The sequence below is a fragment of the Ceratotherium simum genome, chromosome 21, assembly GCF_057802395.1.
Source record: "Ceratotherium simum simum isolate JZ-2026a chromosome 21, ASM5780239v1, whole genome shotgun sequence".
Classification (NCBI taxonomy): domain Eukaryota; kingdom Metazoa; phylum Chordata; class Mammalia; order Perissodactyla; family Rhinocerotidae; genus Ceratotherium; species Ceratotherium simum.
In genome coordinates, this window is record NC_141920.1 from 33551212 (window position 1) to 33573817 (window position 22606).

Below are 22606 nucleotides of genomic sequence, written 5' to 3' on the forward strand. Positions count from 1 at the left end.
AAATTTTAAAAATCTATTTTCAGTAACCTGTGTATGACTTATAAAGAATGTAGATACTGCTCATTTAGGATAATAAAAGAAGATGCAGATAAAGGGCTCATCTAGCATAGAGCCAGGCATGTGGTAAACACTCTGTAACTGTTACATATAATAACAAAATGTTTGTTTTAAACTTGAAGAATAAATTGAATAAACTTTATCTTTTTTGTCCTCTGCCAGCGAACACTTTCTAAGTATTTCAATCCTTGCTATGCCACTGCGAGGTTAAAACCAACCTTCATCAGCAAGGTAAGAGACACACAACATTCTTTTAAGTTATTCCCTTGTGAATATTTATTATAATGAATATAAATCTCAGTCTGGAACAGCTGAAAATTAGACAGATTTAAATGCATTGACTATAGGGGACAGAGAGTGGGGTCATTAACTAAATTCTTTTGTCCTCTGAGCTCTTTGGATCTTTAGTATATGTGTCATGTTTTCTGTTCGTGGTCTGAGAATTTCAGTCTCTGAATGAACTTTTAGGGCCACCATTTAGGGAAGGTAGAGGGAGTGGAAATGTAATTGCATCTTGATTGAGATACCAGGAGATTATGAAGATTCCTTTCTGGTTTCACTACCCCCCTCCCTGTGGTGAAACTACTGTGTAATAAGGTCCTTTTATTTTTTTATTTTTTATTTTTTTTGTGAGGAGGATCAGCCCTGAGCTAACATCTGCCAATCCTCCTCTTTTTGCTGAGGAAGACTGGCCCTGGGCTAACATCCGTGCCCATGTCCCTCTACTTTATATGGGATGCCGCCACAGCATGGCTTGACAAGCAGTGCGTAGCTGCGAGCCCCGGATCCGAACCGGCAAACCCTGGGCCGCCACAGCGGAGCACGCGCACTTAACCGCTTGCGCCACCTGGCCGGCCCCAAGGTCCTTTTATTTTTAAGATCAACTGTTACATGGAAGGGGATAGGAGAAAGTTTTATTCACTGATAAACAACTGCTACTCTTAGTTGTCCATCCTGTTTTCCTGAGCCCTCTTCACACAGAAGATGTATGCCGATCTTTGCAGGCCCAGAGGATACTACTAATGCCTCCCGAGGCACATTGTTTTTTCTAGTAGCCTTGATAAGTTTGCTCCAGTCATTCTTTCGCCCCATCCCTTGTGACAGAGGTTTAACAGGTTAGGGATACTGATCACCTTTAGGGCAGAGGGGTGATTACTTTTATACCAGAGACTCCCTGGGGTGGACTTTTCCCTACATAGATGGGAGTTTTTTGATTCAAGAGACTTATATTTGTATCAAGTACAGCGATTTGAGTGTAGCACTACATAGAAAGTGGCTTAAAGAGGTGCAGGGACAAATGCCTCACATCCTTGGTCTTGCAAGAAGTTCTCCAGACAATTTTTATTATTTATTTATTTATTTATTTATTTTTGTGAGGAAGATCAGCCCTGAGCTAACATCCATGCTAATCCTCCTCTTTTTGCTGAGGAGGACCAGCCCTGAGCTAACATCTATTGCCAATCCTCCTACTTTTTTTTTTTTCACCCAAAGCCCCAGTAGATAGTTGTATGTCGTAGTTGCACATCCTTCTAGTTGCTGTACGTGGGACGCCGCCTCAGCATGGCCGGAGAAGCGGTGCGTCGGTGTGCGCCTGGGATCCGAACCCAGGCCGCCGGCAGCGGAGCGTGTGCACTTAACCGTTAAGCCACGGGGCTGGCCCTTATTATTTGTTTTTAAAACAAAGTGGAATCCTTGTAATTTGGCTACAGAATGGATGATAGAACATAGGTGCTTCTCTAGGCACAGCACCTACTGATTCATACTTCACCCACTCTTCCCCAGACCACTTATAATGAGGAGAGGGAGTCTCCGGTGTCTTTCTGGTTCTATTTTTCCTTTTCTCCTCCATGCTGTCTTTTGGGGTAGGGAAACCTACTCATGTCCTCCAGAGAGCCTCTCTCAGGGAGATGAATGCATTTCAATTTTCTAACCTCATAGATTTGACAGGTAGGCAGGTAAAGGGAACACTGAATGAAGTGCCGGGAAATCTGGGTTCTAGATTTGGATCTGTAACCTGCTATGACTGCAGACAAGTCACTTAACTCATTGCCTTTTACCTGTGAAGAGGTAGCTTAATTATTTCCATATTCACAAGACTGTTTTAATGGGCAACTGAAAAAAAGGCACAGAACTCAGCAGCATTATTGAATTGCTATGGAAATTCAAGATAGTAGTATTTTCTGACACTTGCCCTTCCCCTCACTCTAAAGGGCAGCTGTGTGCACAGATGGGTCAGTTAGTGAAGTTCTCTCTCTTTTGTGAATGCCAGCTTCTTTGGCAAGGATATTACAACATGAAGCCTGCTGGGGGTATGTTGTGTTAAACTGTGATGGGTTATGCCTTTGTCTCGTGAGCTTGAAACAGGATCTGGTTGGCACTGTTCATTTGTGGCTTCTTTTTTTTAGGTGAACACAGCAGTCCAGTTAATCTTGGTGGCAGCTTCTTTGGCAGCTCCAGTTTTCAATTATGCTGACAGCATTTATCTTCAGATACTGTGGTAAGCTAAATTTAGAATTACTTTCTGAGAATGTCAACTGAATGGCTTATTGTGACAGTTGTAGAATTACTTTGTTCTTATAGTGTTTATTGAGCACCGACTGTGTAAAGCTGAGGGCTATATTTTATGATTGATACCATTCTGAAGAAGCTTACTATCACCTGTGGAATGTAGAAGTTATATTATAGGAGCTTTCACGCAAGTTAAAAGGGATGAGAGGTACACATAATTTGTTGGGGTTTCATAGGAGCGAAAGGTACTTCCAGGTAGGAAGAAGAGGGAAAGCTTCAGGGAGGAAGTGGCATTTTGAGCTGAGGTCTAGGTGGATTTTATACAGGGACACTGAGGGGAGGCCATTCAGCTGAAGGACAGACCCTGAGCAAAGTCAGAGGGCTAGGAAAGTGAGTAAGGGAAAGTGCATCCAGCCTAGTGAAAGGGGCATAGTGAGAGAGAAACTTGGAGAAGGGACTTCGAATTTTATTTTATTATGCTTATTTATAGCTTGAAAATGTGTCTAGTTCAAATTTTCACAGTCCAAATGTGCCCCACTGATCTTGAAGCACTGTATTTTAGTACACTTTAAACTCGATAATTAAAACCTTCTTTCTTGATGTAGTCTGAGCCAGAAAATGGTTGTTAACCAAAGTCAGTTAAGCTAAAGAAGCTTTAAAAATGATACACATGCTAAACATTTCATTTTCTAAATTATATAAGTGTACATTTATTCTGATTTGTCCTACGTCTTCTGATATACATAGGACCAATGATTTTTCTTTGAGCATAGGCCCATCAGTGGGAGTTTTTTCTTTCTTGGATAGACTGACTACATCATGTCCATAATACAACCTCTCTGATTTTCAATTTCTGCTTCTTTTTAAGTGATAGAAGAATTAAGACATTTACGAAGCAATCTGAGTATAGAAACTTTCTAGATTTTTAACATTTTTTCTCATATTTAACAATTATATTGCCTACTTACTTTGACACCATTTTTTAGCAACTCGCCTTGTTATCAAGTCTTTCCAAAGCATCCAACTTTGTTCTCAGAGATAGCAACTCTTGGGCCGGCCCCGTGGCTTAGTGGTTAAGTGTGCGCACTCTGCTACTGGCAGCCCAGGTTCGGATCCCGGGCGCACACCGACACAGCGCTTCTCTGGCCATGCTGAGGTGGCGTCCCACATACAGCAACTAGAAGGATGTGCAACTATGACATACAACCATCTACTGGGGCTTTGGGGAAAAAAAAAGGAGGAGGATTGGCAATAGATGTTAGCTCAGGGCCAGTCTTCCTCAGCAAAAAGAGGAGGATTAGCATGGATGTTAGCTCAGGGCTGATCTTCCTCACCAAAAAAGAAAAAAAGAAATAGCAGCTCTTCCTACATGTATATTTCATTGGTTTATGTATGAATTTAGAATATGAAACTGGCATACACAGGTTTGGGATCAAACAAAAGTAGAGTCTTGATGATCCTACACCTCACCTGGTGAAGGAGCCGTGTATGGGTGCCTAAAAAGTAAGCTGTTAGCTGCAAGCATTCAGCAAGCCATGAGCATCACTTGTGTAATTTCAAAGAGAGTCTGGTTAATCTGGTAATTCACTTAAGGAAAAATCAGTAAAGAAAGCTGAAATTTATTTAAAATGACTCAGATATTAGAATTCTCAAAATCTGTAGGAAATAGTCTGACACTCTGAGCAGCATGGAGCAGCAGAGAGAGCACGTGCTCTAGAGTGCACACCACGCCGGGCTTCAACATGGTTCTGTGGCCGTGAGGAATGGCCAAGAGTAGGCTGTTGTGAAAATGAAGTGAGAACATTAGACACCTAGTGCAATATCTGGGTGAAAATGACAATTGCTAGTAGTGTTATTCTTTGGGGCTCATTAACCAGATTAATTCTGTTTGACATTACTAATTCAAATAGAGTCTTAAAGAAAAGCAGTGTATTTAGTTCCTTTTGGTTAAAAAAATTTACACCTCACTGCCTTTTTTACTTTTTAAATAACTCTTTTCAATATATTATTTATGATTCTCACAGTTACTCTTTTTCAGACTAAATTTTCTTTCTTTCCTTCCATAAAAGGTGTTTTACAGCTTTTACCACAGCTGCATCAGCTTACAGTTATTATCATTATGGTCGGAAAACTGTTCAGGTGATAAAAGGCAAATGAAAGCCATCCATCATTGTTAGCAAGGAAGCAGTATCCATCATGGCGGCAGGCCAGTGGAAATGGACAGGAGTTTCCCTGTTTTGGTGTTCAACTTGACAAAGGACTTGTCAGAACAAACCATGTCGTCAAAAATTGAAGTAATGTGCATTGAAAATAAGCTTGATCATGGCATATGCAGAATTTCCAGTGTATTTTTAAATATAAATAAAAGTATAATTTAGAATTTTTTATCTTAGGTTTCTTAATTAATTTATAAGGTACTAATTATTCCAATTATTGTCTGTCATTTTTTAATGTTTTTTAAGAAAATAGTCCAGCACATGGAAACTGAAGAATTGTCACTTCTCTTTAATAGAATTTAGATTGCTCACAAAGCACTAGGGAATTTCTTGAGTTTAAATATTTATCCTACACAACTTGGCTACACAATTTTATGTTTGATTTTTAGATCTGTGTACACATTAACAGTTCATGTGGTTAATACTTGATCATTTAGGATAATGACAATAAAGATAGCTTAGTTGTGGATGAAGTAAAAACTTGTCAAGAGATTTAAAATACAGTAAGTTTTGAAAATAATAAATAAGATCAAAATAGAAGGTACTGAAGTTCGTGTTCAGGAGTCTTCCAACCTCTCAGGTGCCTAATTGTTTACGTATCAGGATAACAAGTAACAATGGTAGTTGGGACATGAAAACATGTCCGTTAGCCTACGCCATCCAAGAGGCAGTGAGTTACATCATGCCTTCCCACTGTATTTCTAACATAGCAATGTTTGTATGATATTGGATGTTATGTAAATAACACGGAACTGTATATTTTTCAAAGGTTTTTTTAAACTTCAGAAAATCTTTTGTTAAGATGTTAAAGGAATAAAAGAGCTGGAAAACATATATATACCTTCAACTTGGGTTGTCTGTATAGCGTACTATGGCCCTCTGCTGTTGTGTAAGTTTTCTGATTCATAAAGTCCATTCAGATACATCATTTGCACTTACATTGTAAAAATAATTGGTTTGGGACCATCTCACCTTAAAAGCCCTTATTCTCGCTAAACCATCATGTTTAGGAGAGTGGAGGATGCAGGGAGAGGGAAGAGGAAAACAAGGGCCTGTGTTTGTTGCTTCCTCTTAACAGTGGAGGCCTATTGCTGCCCACTGTCCCAGGTTTTATCCCAAGTGTAATATGGAATCATGCAGTGAGATGATCCAAACACAGCCTGTTGAGCTGTGTTAAATAAAAGTAGGAAGTTATCAGCACAATCCATGCCTCTTGGCAGTGGCATCCTTGGCTCAGTGTGCCCCTTCGTTGCTTGCTGGTCCTGGCTTTCTTGTTCCCGGACTAGCTGCTGAGCCACTCTTGGCTTGGAACATACTGAAGCCTGCAGCCAGGGACACTGCCGCTGAATTGGATGGAGGGTGGTGTGAGGGAGGAGGAGAGTGGCATGCGGTGGCAGTTCTCCCCTCTGGAACCTCCTGTACAGTCTCAGCCTGGGAGGAGGTGAGGCTGGAGGTGGAAGTCCCACTGCTAGACCACTCAAAAGGCATGTCGAAATGTCTCAGCACTAGCACAGTGTGAGCACACAAAAATTATGTTTAAAAAAGGGAGAGCGTGAAATAATAAAGTAGTTACGGGAAAAATTAGAATTCTGTGCTTCGTTGTGCTTATTTGTGGTTTAGTGTTGACGCTGTATGGAGTGACATGGGTTGGATCCATCGTCTCTTTAGTATTAAGGTCTTAATCTGGCTCTGGTTAACATATTTTTTCCACCTCAACTCTTATAAAAGTCATCCAAGTCTCAGGATTTTGGATACTGAACTGTTGTAAAACATGTAAACTCTGCTAGTTTGCAAAACATTGGAATTGTATTAAGAATGTTTGAGTGTGTATTCATGGATACAGACTCAAAGAATGACAAATTCATTTTGCTGCCTCCACATAACAGACTCAATCTTGACAGTAAGCTAAAAGAAGCGTTGGGGTAATTTAATTACTTGTCTGAGGACTTCATGCTAATTAGTTACATTTTTGGCATTTGCTTGGCAATTTTTAATCAGGAGCTGGTAGATATCCTTTAAATCACTTAATCCAGTTCTCTTGGTTACATATGTGATGAAACTAGGATCTACCTTAGAATATTGGAAAGCTTTTTCAAAAGTTCAAACACCTAGAGACATACAGTACAGTTCAGTTGTTCAGGTCAAACTTGGATATATGCTCGGTTTCTGCAGTAAAGTTTTCGTGCTGCAGCACATTTTGGAAACAAAGATACATGGGAATCAAACTTTATTTTTTTCTTACAGTAGAAATAAATGCTGTTCTGGGTTGAATTGTGTCTCAAAAAAATAGGTTCAAGTTCTAACTCCCAGTGCCTGTGAATGTGACCTTATTTGGAAATAAGGTCTTTGCAGATGTAATCAAGTTAGGATGAGGTCATACTGGATTTGATGGGCCTCAATCCAATGCCTAGTGTCCTTATAAGAAGAGGCAAATTTGACTTCTGGATATATATCCAAAGGAAATGAAATCACTATCTCGAAGAAATGTCTGCACCCCCATGTTCATTGCAGCATTATTCCCAATAGCCAAGATACGGAAACAACCTAAGTGTCTGTCAATGGATGAATGGACAAACAAAATGTGAGATTTTATATAAATAATGGAATATTATTCAGCCATAAAAAAGAAAATCCTGCTATTTGTGACAACATGGATGGACCTTGAGGGCAGTACACTAACTGAAATAAGTCACAGAAAGACAAATTCTGTATGATCTCACTTATATGGAATCTAAAAAAACAACTCATAGAAACAGAGTAGATTGATTCCCAGGGTTTGGGGGTCGGGGGGAATGGGTGAAGGTGGTCAAAGGGTACAAACTTCCAGTTCTAATGATCCCCAGAAGCCAGCATGATGACTATAGTTAACAATACTGTATAGTATACTTGAAAATTCCTAAGAGAGTAGATCTTAAAGTTTTCATCACACAAAAAAAGGTAACCATGTGAGGTGATGGATGTGTTCACTAACCTTATTGTAATCATTTTGTAATATATACATATATCAAATCACGTACACCTTAAACTAATGCAATGTTACATGTCAATTATATCTCAATAAAGCTAGGAGGCAAAAACAATTTTTTAAAAGGAAATTTGGGCACAGAGACACACACAGAAAATGCCATGAGACAATGGACACATAGATTGGAGGGATGTATCTGCAAGCCAAGGAACACCAAGGATTGCTGGCCTCCACCAGAAGCTGGGAGAGGGGCCTGGGACAATTCTCCCTCAGTCTCTAGAAGGAACCAACCCTGCTGATACCTTGATTGTGGGTTTCTGGCCTGAACTGGAAGAGAATAAATTTCTGTTTTAAGCCATCCAGTCTGTGGTAATTTGTTAATGGTAGCCACAGGAAACATAAATGCTAATGTGCAAAACTATTATAATTTCATAAAGTCACTTTCCCCCCTAAGTTTGTATTAACGTGAAACAGGATGTAGTAAGACATGTCCCACAGAGATACAAATCAGAAAGGCATTGTCTGATGCAACTGCAAGCGGAGAGATGCTTTGGCCTCTAGCTAGAGCCTTGGGGTTCTCTTTTGCTCCTTTTTTCTCTCTAAAAAAAAGTTCCTGAAGTTCACAGTTCCTTTGTCCACTTAGTCTTGGGTGAAATGCAGTAAACACTGACTAATCAGGACAGCTTTTGCCTGTGTTTCACAAATGTTGAAAGACTGGTTTTAAGGATAAAGCTAGAAGCACATTTTTTGCCATATCCTGAAATGCAACTAATAAACCCGAAAGGCCTCAGGCAATATAAGCAGCAGTTCTCCCTCACCCCCAGTTCTCAGATTAAGAATCCACTGGAGTTGATTCCTTGAGTAACATGTCCCTTGGCTAGAGCTTGACCATGAGGAATATCCCTGAAATGACTTGAGGATGTAACTTCCAATAGGGCAAAAGATTTGTTTTATCCCTTCCTACTTCCACACACAATTCTATTCTGCTGGACCCTGAGGGGCACTGATTGCCGAAAAACCCAAATAAAACAACACACAAATGTCCAGTGGCAGTGGTCTGATGTGGACCAACCATCACGTTTCTGGAAATAGATTGAAGTAGAAGGAAGGGAAGGCAGTTGTTCCTTGGACTGAGAAACTCTGCGCGGCAAGTTCCGAGTTCCGCGTGTGCCCAAGCAGTGCTGGCTTCACAGGAACTAGAGACTTTCAGAGCTGACTGGGCCATTTTGACCCTCTGTATCTTCCTCTCTGCGCGGTGGCAGCCAGTTCTCAGCTCGAGTGCGACTGGAGGAGGGGAAGCTGGGCTAATTGCAGGTCTGGAGCTTAAGCGGGTAGTCAAAGGCTGGGTTTTTGTAGGCCACCACGTGCGTGTCGTAGCGCTGCCGGCGTGGCGTCCGGCCCCGCCTGCAGAGACACGCGGCCAAAAGCAGGGTGCTGACGAGCAGTAGGCCACTGGCGGCGCACAGCCCCGCGAAGATGAGCACGAAGCTGGGCTTGGTGGTGAAGGCGGCGCACGGCCCCCTCCAGCCCGAGGTCCGCGGCGGGCTCAAGCCCGCCCTGTTGGCCGCCAGGACGCACACGCGGTACGTGGTGCCCGGCGAGAGCCCGTACAGAGGGTGCTGCCGGGCGGTGGCATAGATGTCCCCCACCACCGACTGGTTCCCCGGCCAGCCCTCCGGGGAGTAGCGGATCTGGTACCCGTGCACCACCGAGTTGGGGGCACACCAGCGGACGAGCGCGGACGTGTCGGTGGTCTCTGACACCCCTTGCAGCTTGGGAGGGTCTGGGACGGTGTCTTCCCCGCTGAGGCCAGGGCACCGGCACCGCGAGCGCCTCTGCAGCTCTGCGCACGGGGTCTGGAGGTGCTTACAAGGGTGGTAATCACAGGGGACATCCTGGGGAGGCGCTCTAACCTCCTCCTTCTCCCTCTCCTCCTCCTCCTCACCGGCGTCGTCCAACAGCAAGATGGGAACGCTGCCCTCAGAAGGACTCGGGTGGGGAGCCTGCAGGGCGGCCTGCGTCCTCCCGTCGGCCTGGGGTGTGCTCACTGAGTTCCCGGAGGTGGGGAAGAGACCAAGCTTGCTGGCTGAGGCGGTGGAGGCAGCTGAGATATTGGGCTCAAGGGCAAGCCAGGCAGCATGTTCTTCTTGGTGCTTTGTCCCAGCTGTGCTTGCAGCCCGGGGGGGATCTCTGGAGTTGCTGGAACCTACTGTGGAGGTGGAGGGGGTAGTCCCCTCCCTGACACTGCTGTACTGCCATGCAGCTCCAGTGGGGGAATCCACAGGCAGGGAGGGGGCCTTGGTGACACTTTGGTGGCCTCCCGCAGGTTTAGTGGGCGGGGCTGTGCCCTTCAGGGTGGAGGGACCCTGCGTAGATGGTGCCAGGGTGGAGAGGACAGGGGAGGGTGGGTTGGAATCAAGGAGGGTGGTGCTTTGGTCTGAATGGCACACGCCTGGCAGCTGAGAGAGCAAAAGAGGGGCTGAGAAGGTGCCGCTGGATCCTGCAGCTGGTGTGCACACTGTGTCTGCTGCCCTGGAGGGGAGGCCAACCGGTTAGAAGGCATTTGGCATCAGGGCTGCTCCTGTGCTGGTCTTTGAGTCCTCAGTGCGGGCAATGCCTCTCACCAAGACTTGCCACCACGTCTGTTAGGTTCACATGGTACACACCCTACATGCTTCACCCCACTAACCCTCAGGGCAACCTGTGGAGGAGGCTCCCCTCATCACTCCCACTGGGCAGAGAAGGAACTGGAAGCTCAGAAAGAAGAACTAACCACCCAAGACACCATAGCTAGCAAGTGCCCGAGGCTACACCCGGGGCCAGCGCTGTGAAGGGCAGTCCAGATTCTCTCAGTGTAGTCTGCCGTTCTATTCTCTCCTGTCTGCTTCCTGCCGTGAGTACTAGTGACAATACTCATACTAGCTAACATTTACCTAGTGCTTGCCACATGCTAGGGACTGTTGTTAGCATTTTACTGTATCAACTAATTTAATCTGCACTACCTTATGAGGCAGGCACTAGTATCCCCATTTTACAGATGAGGAGGTAGAGGCACAGAGAGGTTAAATAACACTGCCAAAATCAACAGTAGTAAGTGGTGTGAAGAGCCTGCACTCTAATCCTCTTCATTAATACCACAGTGAGACCCTTCACTGCAAAGGGTCTGGGTGCTTGTCTTTGGAGGCATCATGAAGGGAGAAGGGGGCAGACAGCCCCACTTCACAGCCAGGCTTGAGTGGGAGGTGAGAAAGAACCCCCACAGGTTGGGGGGGGGATCTCCCAAAGTGAGCTGCAAGGAGGACAGGTTAGCTGGTGGAGCTGGTTTGAGGGTGTTCGAGACCAAAGGTGTCCTGAGCCCTCATCCTCTCCTGATGGCCAGCTGGACGTGGCTTCCCACTGCAAAAACAGCTCTTCCAGCCAGCGGTCAATGGGAAGTCTTCATAGGACTTCCTCTGCCCCACAAGAGCTCTGCAAGCCCACTGTCTTGGACTGAATGACCCAGGAGGCCAGGCTCTGTCGTGGGGACTCACTGGGGCCCAGTGGTAAATTAAGAGCGCAGTTTTAGAGGAAGGTAGATCCTGCCTTCTCCATCCAGAGGCTGCATGAATCTAAGCAAGTACCTCCCCTCTTTGGGCCCCAATCTGCTCATCTGTATAACAGGGCAATGATAACATCGCTTTGGCAGTGACAAGCTAGCTGTTCACTTAAACCATTTCCTTTTCCTACTGGGCACACAGCTAGACTATATTTCCCAGCCTTCATTGCAGTTAGGTGTAGCTAACTGCCCTCTGGCCAATGGGATATGAGTGGAAGTGATGAGCATCTCCTCCTGGCCTGGCCCATTAAAACCTCCCACGTCTGCTCCTCCATGCTCTCTGCCCCTCTGGCTGGCTGTAATGGAGGCAGGGCCTCCTTCATCAGGGTCCCTGAGTGTGACTACAAGGAGAAGGGCCGCCCCACCCAACACTGCCAACCTGCCCAGCACGGTTACATGAGCAAGATATAAGCTGCAAGAACTTCAGCGCACACCTCAGTCATCTGCTTTGTGAATGTGTTACCTGGTTAAGACAATCCTCTCTGCATCCTTGAGGAACCAGGACAACTCACAGCTGCAAGTGAGGGGGTTGCCAAAGAGGTTGATGGATAGGACCTGGGAAGAATGCAGGTTCCAAGGAGGGAAGGAACTCAAGTTGCAGCTGAAATACACAAAAATCAATCAAGTCAGGCTTTTACAATCAGGTCAAAACTCTTCCCAGAGTCATGGTGGTGTCATGGGAAAATTATGCTGTAGGGGGTTTGATGATATCACTTTGGGCAAACCCTTAATGACCTTGGACTTCATTTTTTTTCATCTGTAAAGTGGAGATACCAACCCAACCCAGTCAATATCGTCCCCCATATCAAATGGGGACACTACTCTCCTGCCTGCTGGTTATATCAGAAAGAATCTGTGATGATGAGAGTGTTTATAAATGTAAATCTCTACACAAAAGTAAGATATTATTACATGCCAGTCACAAGAAATGGCAGAGATTCTTAATTAATGAGAACACTCTTCAACGTATACTATTGCAGTTGAACTGCAGCTGATGGCACTGAACACCAGTCCTTCGGAAGATGCCTTACTGAAGTGTATCAGGTAGCTCTTGCTGAGTTTCCCTAAAACCTAGTAGCTTAAAATAGTAAATATTCTTTCTCATGATCCTGTGGGTTGGCTCAGTGGTTCTTGTGGGCTAGCTCAGCTGGGGCCAGAAGATCTAGGATGGCCTCACATATATGGAGGCTCAACTGTGTTTGCTTGGGCCTCTCTCCACATGTCTCTGATCACCCAGGAGGCTACCCCAGGCTTGTGCACACAGTGGAGCAAAGGAGAGAAAGCTCCAATCCTCAACTGCTTTCAAGTCTCTGCTTACATCACATTTGCTAACATCCTACCGGCTTAAACAAGTTACATGGCCAAACCCAGCTTCAAGGAGTAGAGAATAGACTCCACCTCTTGATGGGAGGAGCTGCAAAGTCACATTGCAAAGGGGTGTGTCTACAGGGATGGGAGGATGGGGCCATTTTTTTACACCTAACAATGGGAGGTCCCCTCCCAACTCTCTGAGCTTTCTTCCCTAGAGTCTCACAGAGCGTTTGGCTTTAACTCTCTCAACTCCCCGAGTCTCCTGGCCTCTTGTACACATACTCAGTTATAGTTCTTCATGAACAATGGGAGCTGCACTTCACCTTCAGGTCTCTGCCCTCCAAAGGCTGGCTTTCCTCCATCTGCCTGGGAACCATCTGCCTTCTCCTACTGCTCTGGGGGAGATGCTGACGTGCTGGGTGAGGAAGGACCCACCACCCAGATCTGCTCTAACCCTCCTGGCAGCTGGGGACCTGACAGTTGTCCCCTCTGGAACACCACATATATGTGTGTGCCGTTTATATTGAAACTTAAGCCACACCCACATATATGAATATATATGTGTGCATGCTTGTTTTTAGCAGATTTCACAGAGCTAGAGTGGAACTCTTAGAATGGGAGTTGACTTAGCACTTCATTGTGCAAAGGAAATATTTTTCTTACTGCCTGAAGCGGGAGAGGAAAAGGATTACCATATTTTCGAGCAGGTAACCTTGCTGAGTGCTTTACATATATTATCTCATTGATATCATTATGACAATTCACATAATATTTTGAGGTAGATAATATTTTACAGATAAGGAAAACGAGTCCTCTCCTTATCTGGCTACCCCTTCTACCACCAATGCAACCTTCAGGTGGTAAAGACAAGCTGCATTACCATCCACACGCTGAGGAGCCGAGAGCCCAGCTCACGTCCTGATGCGGGTCCACATTTGGGTGTTCCTGCTTCTGAAGTGACAGAGCCCTAGTGTGGAAGAAGTTTCCATTTGCTCTCCTCAATAAGCTCTTTTCTCTCCTTTGCTGAAATATTGCCAAGGGCCTCGCCCTCCTGCATATAGCGTTGTCGGAGGGGGCTGTGGAGGGCTTTGGGCACGCTGGGTTGGCAGAGCAGTCAGGAAGGCTCCCAGCCCTTCTCCAGTGGGTGCTGGCTATGCCAGGGCACCCAAACGTCACCCAGTGTTTATCACAGATAGCCTGTGATAAACAGGGAGGTTGTGGGGGAGCTAAGGAGAGCCAGGAGCAGGCTAGGCTGAGGAGGGGGAGCGAGGGTCCAGCAGGAGAGGTGGCATTTAATGAGCTTCGGAGGCTTGAGAGCACCCAGAAAGGAAGTGGCTCCTTCTCTGCAGCTGGAGCACGGGTGGTGCGGCAAGGGGGCTAGGATGAGGCAGCCAAGGAGCTAAACCTTCTCCTTCAGGCCATGGAAAGCACTGAAAGGTTTTCATTTGGCAGGAGACTCAATCAGATTATAATTTAGACAGAACTGTTAGCTGAATGTAGTGACTGGATTACAAAAGTTTTTAACGTGGGGTCCATGAAGACAAGATCTGTGAACTTGGATGGAGGATATTACTTCTTTACTTTCACAAACCTCTAACTGAAATTTACCATTCGCTTCAATGATGAATGAAGGCAACAAACCACAGGTGAATCACCAATAGAAATCACAGATATTTCCATATCACTTTTCAGTAGTTTCCTGTCATTTATAATCATTAAAATTATGGAAGTTATTGGTCCTGCTGCTGAGTTTTGTTATTTGAAGTGTTAAATAAAGGAGCACACTACACACACATACATTCCTAAAACACATATTTAAAAATATGTTGATAACTATAATTGGATTCTTTGTAATCGTATATACTTTATTTTATGCATATAAGAATATTCTTCTGAGAAAGGGCTATAGGCTTCACCAGACTTCCAAAGAAGTCCACAGCACAGAAGAGTTTAAGACCCCCGCACTAAAGGGTGGGCCCCTGAAGGCAGAGTCACTGACTAGAAGGCCCTTGGTAAGAGGGGTAGGAAATGATGAGAACTTGACCTACAGCTTCCCTTAAGGGTGGATGGGAAGGGGCTGGCATGGGAGCTGTTGAGAATGGAAACCAGAAAGGACCTGGAGACTGGGGAGCCAAATTTAAGAGTCGTCTACACCTACACTGACTCTTCAATCCACTCCCATCTGACTCCATTGAGAATGAATGTCACCACACTCCACATTTTGCCAGATCCTATGGTTAGTCCTCTGTCCTCAGCTGACTAGGCCTCCCAATGGCATTCAGTTCTTCCAACCACTCTCTCTTTCCTGAAACACTTTCTTCTCTTGGCCTCCAGGGCATCACACCCTCCTGGGTTTTCTCCTGTCTCACTGGTCATATCTTCTTGCTCTCTTTTCCTGGTTCTTCCTCTTCCTGATTTTAAAAGTTGGGGTTCTTTAAGGCCCAACCCTGGGCCCTCTTTTCTCTAAATCCTTCCCTGGTGATCTCATTAACTTCTATGGCTTCAAATTTCATCTTTCTACTCCCAAATTTATATCTCTGGCTCAGACTCTTCATTAGAGCTTCAGACTGATGCAGCATTGTTTAAGGTTATCAGATGTGGAACCAACTGCCTGGCTCAAGCCCTGACTCCACCACTTACTAGCTGTGTGAATTGGGGAAAGTTACTTAATGACTCTGTGACTCAGTTTCTTCATCTGTGAAAAGGGGGAAATGACCAAATCCTCCCCCACTGGATTGTTGTGAGAGGAAATGCTTTGCTATGTGCCTAGAACAATGCCTAGCACAGAACAAGAGGTTCATATTATTACTATTACTAGACATTTCCACTAGATGTCTCATAGGTGTTTCAGCATCCAGCAGACAATTAGATACATGAACCTGGAGCTCATCAGAAGGCCTGGGTTGGAGATACCTAACTGAGCATCCTCAGCACAGAGATGGTGGAAGAAGCATCAGACACGGCTGTGGAGACAGTGCTGGAGTAAGCACGTAGAGTGAGAAATGACATGCAAAAACGTTAGAAGAAGTGGAAATAGCCAAGGACCTTAAGAAGGCCTATTCAGGAGGGCTGGAGAAGCACCAGGACAGCATCTTGAGACCAACGGGAAGAGAGGATGAATAGGGAGGAAAGAATCAACAAGGGGCTCAATGGACAGAGAAGCGTCCACTGGACTTAGCAGCTGAAATGCCACTGGTTCCACTCAATCATGCAGCTGAAGTGGGTGGTCAGATTGCAGTGAACTGAGAAGTGCAGGGATGAGAGGAAGCAGTCACCACTCTGAACCAGGGATGCCTGCTTCTCTCGAGTCTGGGTTGCCTTTCTCTGCTGGCATTCACCTGGTGAGTTTGAAGGTATGGATCAATTATATTCTTCTTCCAGTCTGATCATTAACCCCATGTGTCTTATAACACAGTACGTGGTGTGTGCCTCTGTTACTGATCACAATGTACTGTGACGATTGGCAGATGTCTGCTGCCTACACTGAATTGTGAGCTCCCTGAAAGCAAGGGCTCTGCTGTCATCATCACCACCACCATCACCACCACCACCACCATCAGCACCATCAACATCATCATTGTTACTAGTATCTCCACCACTATCTCCATCAGCATCATCACCGTCATCACCTGATGCTTCCTCCGCCATCTCTGTGCTGAAGATGCTCAGTTAGGTATCTCCAGCCCAGGCCTTCTGATGAGATCCAGGCTCAGGCATCTAACTGTCTGCTTGATGCTGAGAGACCTATGAGACATCCAGTGCAAATGCCTGGTAATAATAATAATATGAACCTCTTGTTCTTTGCCAGCCATTGTTCTAGGCACATATCCAAGCATTTCCTCTCACAACAATCCAGTGGGGGAGGATTTGGTCATTATTCCCATTTCACAGATGAGGAAAATGAGTCACAGATGTGTTAAGTAACTTGCCTCAACTCACACACCTAGTAAGTGGTGGAGTCAGAACTTGAGCCCAGGCAGTTTGGCTCCACATCGCATTCCTTACACACAACGCCGCATCAGTCTGAAGCTCCAAGGAGGAGTCTGAGCCAGAGATGATATCAGTCTCATCAATATCATCACCACCACCATCATCATTACCGTTACCATCACTATCACCAATTCACCAGCATTACCAACATCATCACCATCACCATTCCCACCATGTCCGTCATCATCACCATCACCATTCCCACCATCTCCGTCATCATCACCATCACCTTCATCACAACCACCATCATCTTCACTAATGTTATAGAACACACACCACCTGCCAGGCACTGAGCTAACTGCTCTGCATGTTCTACCTCCTTTTCCTTCATGACAAGTCCCAAAGTGAAGCTCTGGTTGTGACTGGGGCTAGCAGACAAAAGAGAGAGGTGGCTACATTGACAGTGATGTTGGGGCAAAGGTGCCTGCTTCCCAGGGCCCAGATGACGGCCCACAAGAAAGGAGGTGGCCAGGGATCATCTTCAAAGGGACGCTGCCCTTCCTGTTGAAGTCAGGACAGTAGTTGCTCTTGGGAAGGAGGGTGGGCGTAGTAACACTTTGGACATCCACTGGGCGAGAGGGCACCAACCCCAGGATCCAGCTACAAGAGGACTCTTCTACCCACTTACATTTCCTCCCTAGACCGACTCAAACCCTGCAAGGGGCTGACTTACATAAGCATCTGGGGAAGCAAAGGGATCTAGAAATAGAGAAGAACCTGATGCCTCATCCCCTCTTCCCACTGTAAGTTTCTCAGCCTGGGCTTAAAGGAAACTTCACATGCATGAGAGTTTGAGGTTTTAATATTACTCTGGACAGGACTGAACTGCATGGTTTTAGGCTGGATGGACTATCTGGGACCCGCCCAAGATATCACCCAAAGGATGAAGAAAAATAAAACCCCAGAGAGGATCTGAAGGAGCAGTGGGAGGAGAATTAAGATCTGGTTTGTTCTATAAAATAGTTATACCCATTCAACATAGTGTAATGGGCAAAAATTGGTCATGTGATTCAGAAACACTTACTTCTGGAAAAGAAGGACCTGTAGGCGAGGAGTGTCTTGAAAGATGTGTGTATGGACAGAGGTAAGTGCTGGGGAATCTTGACAATCCAGCTGCTGCAGGTCAGGGGTCATCTTGAAAATGTCTCCTTCCAGGCTCGTCAGCTGGGGCATCTTCCTCAGGTAAAGAGACGTGAGCTTTGGCAGGTCTCTGATCCACCCTGACTGAACTGAAACACAGAGGGAAAACTGCCCACTACCCAGGAAGGCACAAACCCAGGAGGCTGGCACGGCATTGAGGAAACAACGAGAGTGACAAGATGAATCATGAAGGTCATTGCTGAGCAAGGGCACAGTTGGCAGCTTTGGGAATCTCAGATGTGTGGGACATTTCAGCCGGAAGAGCCCTCAGAGATGACCAGTCCTTCCTTCCAGCCTGAGGCGGCTGAGGCCAGAGAGGAGAATGATTGGCCCAAGGCCACACAGCTGGGAAAGGACAGAGCAGGACTTGAACCCAGGACTGTCTCCAACTCTCCTGCTGCCCCACCCTTTTGTTCAGCTTCACACAGAAAGACCCAGACTCAACTCACAGGACTTCCAGGAGTGGGGAAATTTCTGAGAAAGGTCAGTAAGGAGAAGAGAAGGAGCAAGGCTGGAGGAGGCCCAGAAACATAATTTTATGGCTCTGCTAATAAATGGAGAACATGCCCCTTCCTCTCTGTTTCCCGTTCTGGCTCATCCTCTGTGTGGTAGAAGAGGTGATTATAGACACACGAAGGGTTTGTAAAAAAATAATAAAACCAACCTTGTGAACCGAAGTGTAAACACGCCAAGTAAAGGAGGACCAGTATTCTCACCTCCCTCCTGTGTCTTGTTTGAATGATTCAACAGTCACAGACACAATTTTAGCCAACTGAGTAGAAAAATCACTGAATTCCTCCTGAGATGAGCTCCTCGCATCAGTTGCTTCACGTTAACTGCATGTTTGATGCTAACCAGCCCTGGAGCGATGCGTCCACGTCTCAATTCTACAAGCCTTTACCAGCTCCGCTGGGTAGCTGTAGAATAGAGTGGCTAAGCGTTTGGGTTCTGGACCCAGAATTCTTGGGTTTGGGTTTGGAGACACCACGTAATGAGCTGTGAGACCGCGGCCAGTCATTCACCTTTCTGTGCCCTGGTTCCCTCATATGCGAAACTGAGATTATCATTCCCACCCCTTAGGACTCAAGGAGTTAACCCCTGTGTGGCGCTTCGAACAGGGTTGGCTTGGCTCAGGAAATCCAGGTGGGGTTATTTTTGAGCGGTACACTGAGCTAGCCATCCGGGTCACCACCCCTTGAGGAAGTTCAAGGCCCTGCCGCAGGAGCGCATGCGCAGCCCGGCTCTGAAATCCCGGGGCGCCCCCCGACTCACCCCGCGTGAGGAACGTGCCGCTGAGGTCCAGGACCTCGAGCGTGGCCAGGGGTGCGCGGCCCGCTCCAGCGAAGGCCCCGTCGGCGATGCCCCCCTGGGCGCCGCGGCCCAGCGCGGTGCAGGAGAGGTTGAGGAGGCGCAGCGCGGGGAAGCAGGAGAAGGCCCCGGGCTGCAGCGCCTGCAGGGGGTTCCCGGCGAGCTCCAGCGCGCGGAGGCTGCGCAGCGCGGGCCCGGCGCACGGCGGCAGGGCGGCCAGCCGGTTGTAGCTGAGGTCCAGGGTGTGCAGCCCCGCAGGCCCGCCGGGGCCCCAGCGCAGCACGGCGATGCGGTTGTGGCGCAGCGTCAGCACCTCCAGGTGCGGCAGGTGGCCCAGCTCCGGTGCGCTCAGGGCGCGCAGCAGGTTGTGGCTGCCGTCGAGGCTGCGCAGCGCGGGCGGCAGGCAGCCGGGGAGGCGCTCCAGGCTGCGGTTCACGAGGGTCAAGGTCGTGGCCCCCGCAGCGGGGAGCCCCTCGCAGGGCGAGACCGTGGCCTTGCTGGCCCCGCTCCCCCAGGGGCCCTGCTGAGTGAGCCGGAAAAGAGGGGCCCTCTCCTGTGGAGGCCCTGGTCGGCTCAGGCGCAGCGCCGTGGGCGGCGGTAGCAGCAGCAGCAGCAGCAGCAACAAGGCCCACATGGCGCGTGGCTGGGGAGACAAAAGCCGGACAGGTCATTAAATCCAGCGGAAACCCCGAACGAAGGAGCGAATAGGCCCCCCTACTTCCGGGCTCCGCGGAGGAGAACAGGCCCTGGATGTTCCCTGAAGGGTGGGGGACGTTCCCCAGCGTCACTGGGTGTGCAGTGACTTTGCCCTGTCTGCTTTCCTCCGTCATCTGCCCCACGTACACCGTGGCGCCTCTTGCCCTTCCTTCTTCCAGCGATGCCCTTCCTTCCAATTCCCCCTAATTCTCTGGATGCTAATCCACAGGTGACCTCTTGCGGAAGACCTCCCTCATCTGTCCGGTTTGGACCTGAACCTCCCAGTAACTCTCTCTATTTACTTGTCCCCATCCATGAGCTTCCGGAGGGAAGGAAATGTACCCTTTATCCCTGTAAACTCCCCAGGTCCCCAGACGCTGCTGCATCAAGTCTATTAATAACGAGCCAGTTAACGACCTCAGTCGGGAGGAGAAGCTCTGCTGGGATATAAACATGGGACTTTAGGAAGTGTTTTATCAGTTCCAGTGAAACTCAGTGGCCCTAATTTTTCTCCTTAGAACTGCGCAGCCACAGATGAGTCCAGTTTGCACATTTAAAAATAAGTTCTGGGGTCTCTTTCTTGGGAGGGCACTCAGGGTTGCCTTCAGGGAAGAAAGGAGTCCTGTGAGGCTTGGGAACCTGTGTCAAGCATTTCCTGGTCCCACGTTGGTCCTAACAAAAGCTAGGGCTTCTGAGGTCAGCCCTGCCCAGGGGGATGGCTGAAGGCTTCTAGGTGTGGCGTTTCTGGAGAACCCAGGATTGCACAGGGAAGCTGGCAGATCAGGCAGGGGTAGATCAGACAGCTGGGGCTGGTGTGGGAGTGGCAAAACTATTTCCAACCAGGTCTGGCCTTGAGGTCACTGCTTGACATCCCTCCATTTCTGCAGATGAGTATTCCTGCCCTGGCTGTCTCTGCTGACCACTAGGTCTCTGAACAACCACCCAAGTTCCCTGGGAAGGGCCTCCCTTTTGCTAGTTGGGGGTCAAGGCAGTGAGAAAGAGTCTGGAAACTGAGGCCAGGACTCCCATGTGTCCAGCAGTATGTCGTACTCACCGGGAAGCTGTCCTTTTGGAGTGTGGCACCCCTGGATGCTCCTTTGTAGTCTTCAGTCCTGTCGTTTAGATTCCAGGAGCCAGTGACTTAGCAGCTCAACTCTGAATTCCAGAGGCAAGTCTGTTTCCCAGGTGCCCCTGCCCCTGGCCCCACCCACTGAGAGGGTCAGAGATACCCCAGCCTCTGCAGCTCCTCCTTCCCCACTGAGACAGTGTGCTCTTCTGCTAACACTCTCACTGCCTGTCTCCTCCTCCCTCTCTGGGCCTGTGCCTGCCCCTTTCCAGGCCTGGCACCTCCTCCCAGCCCTCCCCCATCTTTACTTGCCTCACACCACCTTTCCAGGCCTGAGAAACAGAGGGAGTCAGCCAAAGCGAGCGCCGAGGGCTAAGGGGTGCAGTGAGGCAGATTCCCAGGAATCTGATCCTCCTGCCAGGTGGTTCCCATGTCCTGGGATGGTTGGAGGCTGAATGGTGAGCTAGCATGAGGAGGAAGGTGCCCCAGTCCATAGGAAAGCTTAGATGAAAAAGTGGCAGGAGAGAGGGTCCTCAGAGGAGTCTGGGAGCAGGGGCAGGCTCAAACCAGATCCAGGAGTCCCCAAGAAGGGTTGGTTTGGTTTCTCTGGGACCCAGTTTGGTGACAGCGTGGATGTTTGTCTCTCACAAGGGGTGGGAATAAATGAAGAAGGCAGAAATACAGAAAGAACATTCCCACCCCATGGCTGGGGTGATTGATCCAGGTTGCCAAGAGCCCCTGAAATGTAGTGATGCTAAATGTGCTTTGTTTAGAGCAGACAGTGCCTTTCTCCCCCAGAGTTCCACTACTGGTCATTTCATCTGAGGGCCTGTGATCTACACACACCCACCCTCCACTCCACCCAGGCCGGGGTTAATCATTCCTCATGTTGTGTGCATAGACCCTGAGACCAGAACTTCCCGGATCTTTCCTCCTGTCAGTCCTTATCTGAGCTGCCTGAGGAACTCCAGGACTCCTCAGAACTAACATATTGGGTTAATTGGATGATTGCAAGTCCCTGGGGATCTCCTTTGAGGCCTTCTCCACCCAAAGCCTCAAAAATATCTTTCCAGCCTCAGTGCCAGCCCAGGGCCTTGCTGCTCAGAAGCCTTCCTTCATTAGCCCCAGGTGGGGGTGGGGGAGAGGCCTGTTCTGTGCAGCCCTGTCAGTGGGCAGTGCAGTCACTATCCAGGGAGCCCAAGGTCCAGGCCCCAGAGGTAGAAACACTGTGCGGTGGATGACCCAGGAGGTCAAGTGGGAGGGAGAAGTCAAGGGAAAGGTGGGAAGGTGAGAGGACCAGCATGAGAGCCAATGGGTAGCCTCAGGTGAGGCCCCTACCTCTGCCTTTGCTTGGTTCACCGAGCACTGATCGCACATCAGCTTCTCTCTGAGTTAAACCAGGCGGGTTCACCCTAGAAGCTGTTGACCAGCAAGGGTTTTTGGGGAGTTCAGGCAGGGCTGCCCAGATGATAGGGCGCCGAATCCACTGAAGCACACTCTTTGAACAGAGATCCTGGGGAGGAAGGAAGTTGGCTCCCCCATGGAAGTCTATAAAAGAGGACCCCAGGGAGCTATATTGGGGTGCTCATCTGTACACCAGTGGGCCAAGAGGTCTGGAAAGGTTCTGGCTGAGGAGCCCTCCTGAGGCCATCACTCTGCACTTGCCCAGAGCCCCAGGCCCTCTGAGCCAACTTCTTGTCCCCACTGCTTGCTGCCAGCTCACCAACAGAGGCAAGGGCCTGGCCTCGACAGGC

At 47.8% G+C, this 22606-nt stretch overlaps 2 protein-coding genes across 2 annotated transcripts in view; one reads left to right on the forward strand and one right to left on the reverse strand.

The window, feature by feature from the left end:
• The window catches only part of CRLS1 (cardiolipin synthase 1), a 28081-nt gene extending 22466 nt beyond the window's left edge, over positions 1-5615 (forward strand). Inside the window, exons 5-7 of the mRNA XM_004433770.3 lie at positions 220-288; positions 2463-2554; positions 4635-5615. Of these exons, the coding sequence (XP_004433827.1) occupies positions 220-288; positions 2463-2554; positions 4635-4722 (249 nt within the window). The 3' untranslated portion in view covers positions 4723-5615. The remainder of the gene's footprint in view (positions 1-219; positions 289-2462; positions 2555-4634) is intronic.
• LRRN4 (leucine rich repeat neuronal 4) lies at positions 5051-20991 on the reverse strand. The gene is made up of 5 exons (XM_004433868.2): positions 20841-20991; positions 19055-19733; positions 17667-17871; positions 11805-11942; positions 5051-10278 (listed from the first exon to the last, which is right to left on the reverse strand). Exons 2-5 carry the CDS (start codon positions 19722-19724, stop codon positions 9051-9053), a joined length of 2241 nt encoding a protein of 746 aa, XP_004433925.1. The 5' UTR covers positions 19725-19733; positions 20841-20991; the 3' UTR covers positions 5051-9050.
• Positions 20992-22606: the final 1615 nt, after the last annotated feature.

Bases quoted from the DNA above. Each gene is read 5' to 3' on its own strand.
- LRRN4 (XM_004433868.2), bottom strand. From the start codon at position 19,724: ATGTGGGCCTTGTTGCTGCTGCTGCTGCTGCTGCTACCGCCGCCCACG. The intron at 17,872-19,054 runs GTGAGTCGGGGG...TCTGTGTTTCAG, and splicing joins CGGCACGTTCCTCACGCGGG to TTCAGTCAGGGTGGATCAGA. The intron at 11,943-17,666 runs GTAAGTGTTTCT...TGTGTATTTCAG, and splicing joins CAGGTCCTTCTTTTCCAGAA to CTGCAACTTGAGTTCCTTCC.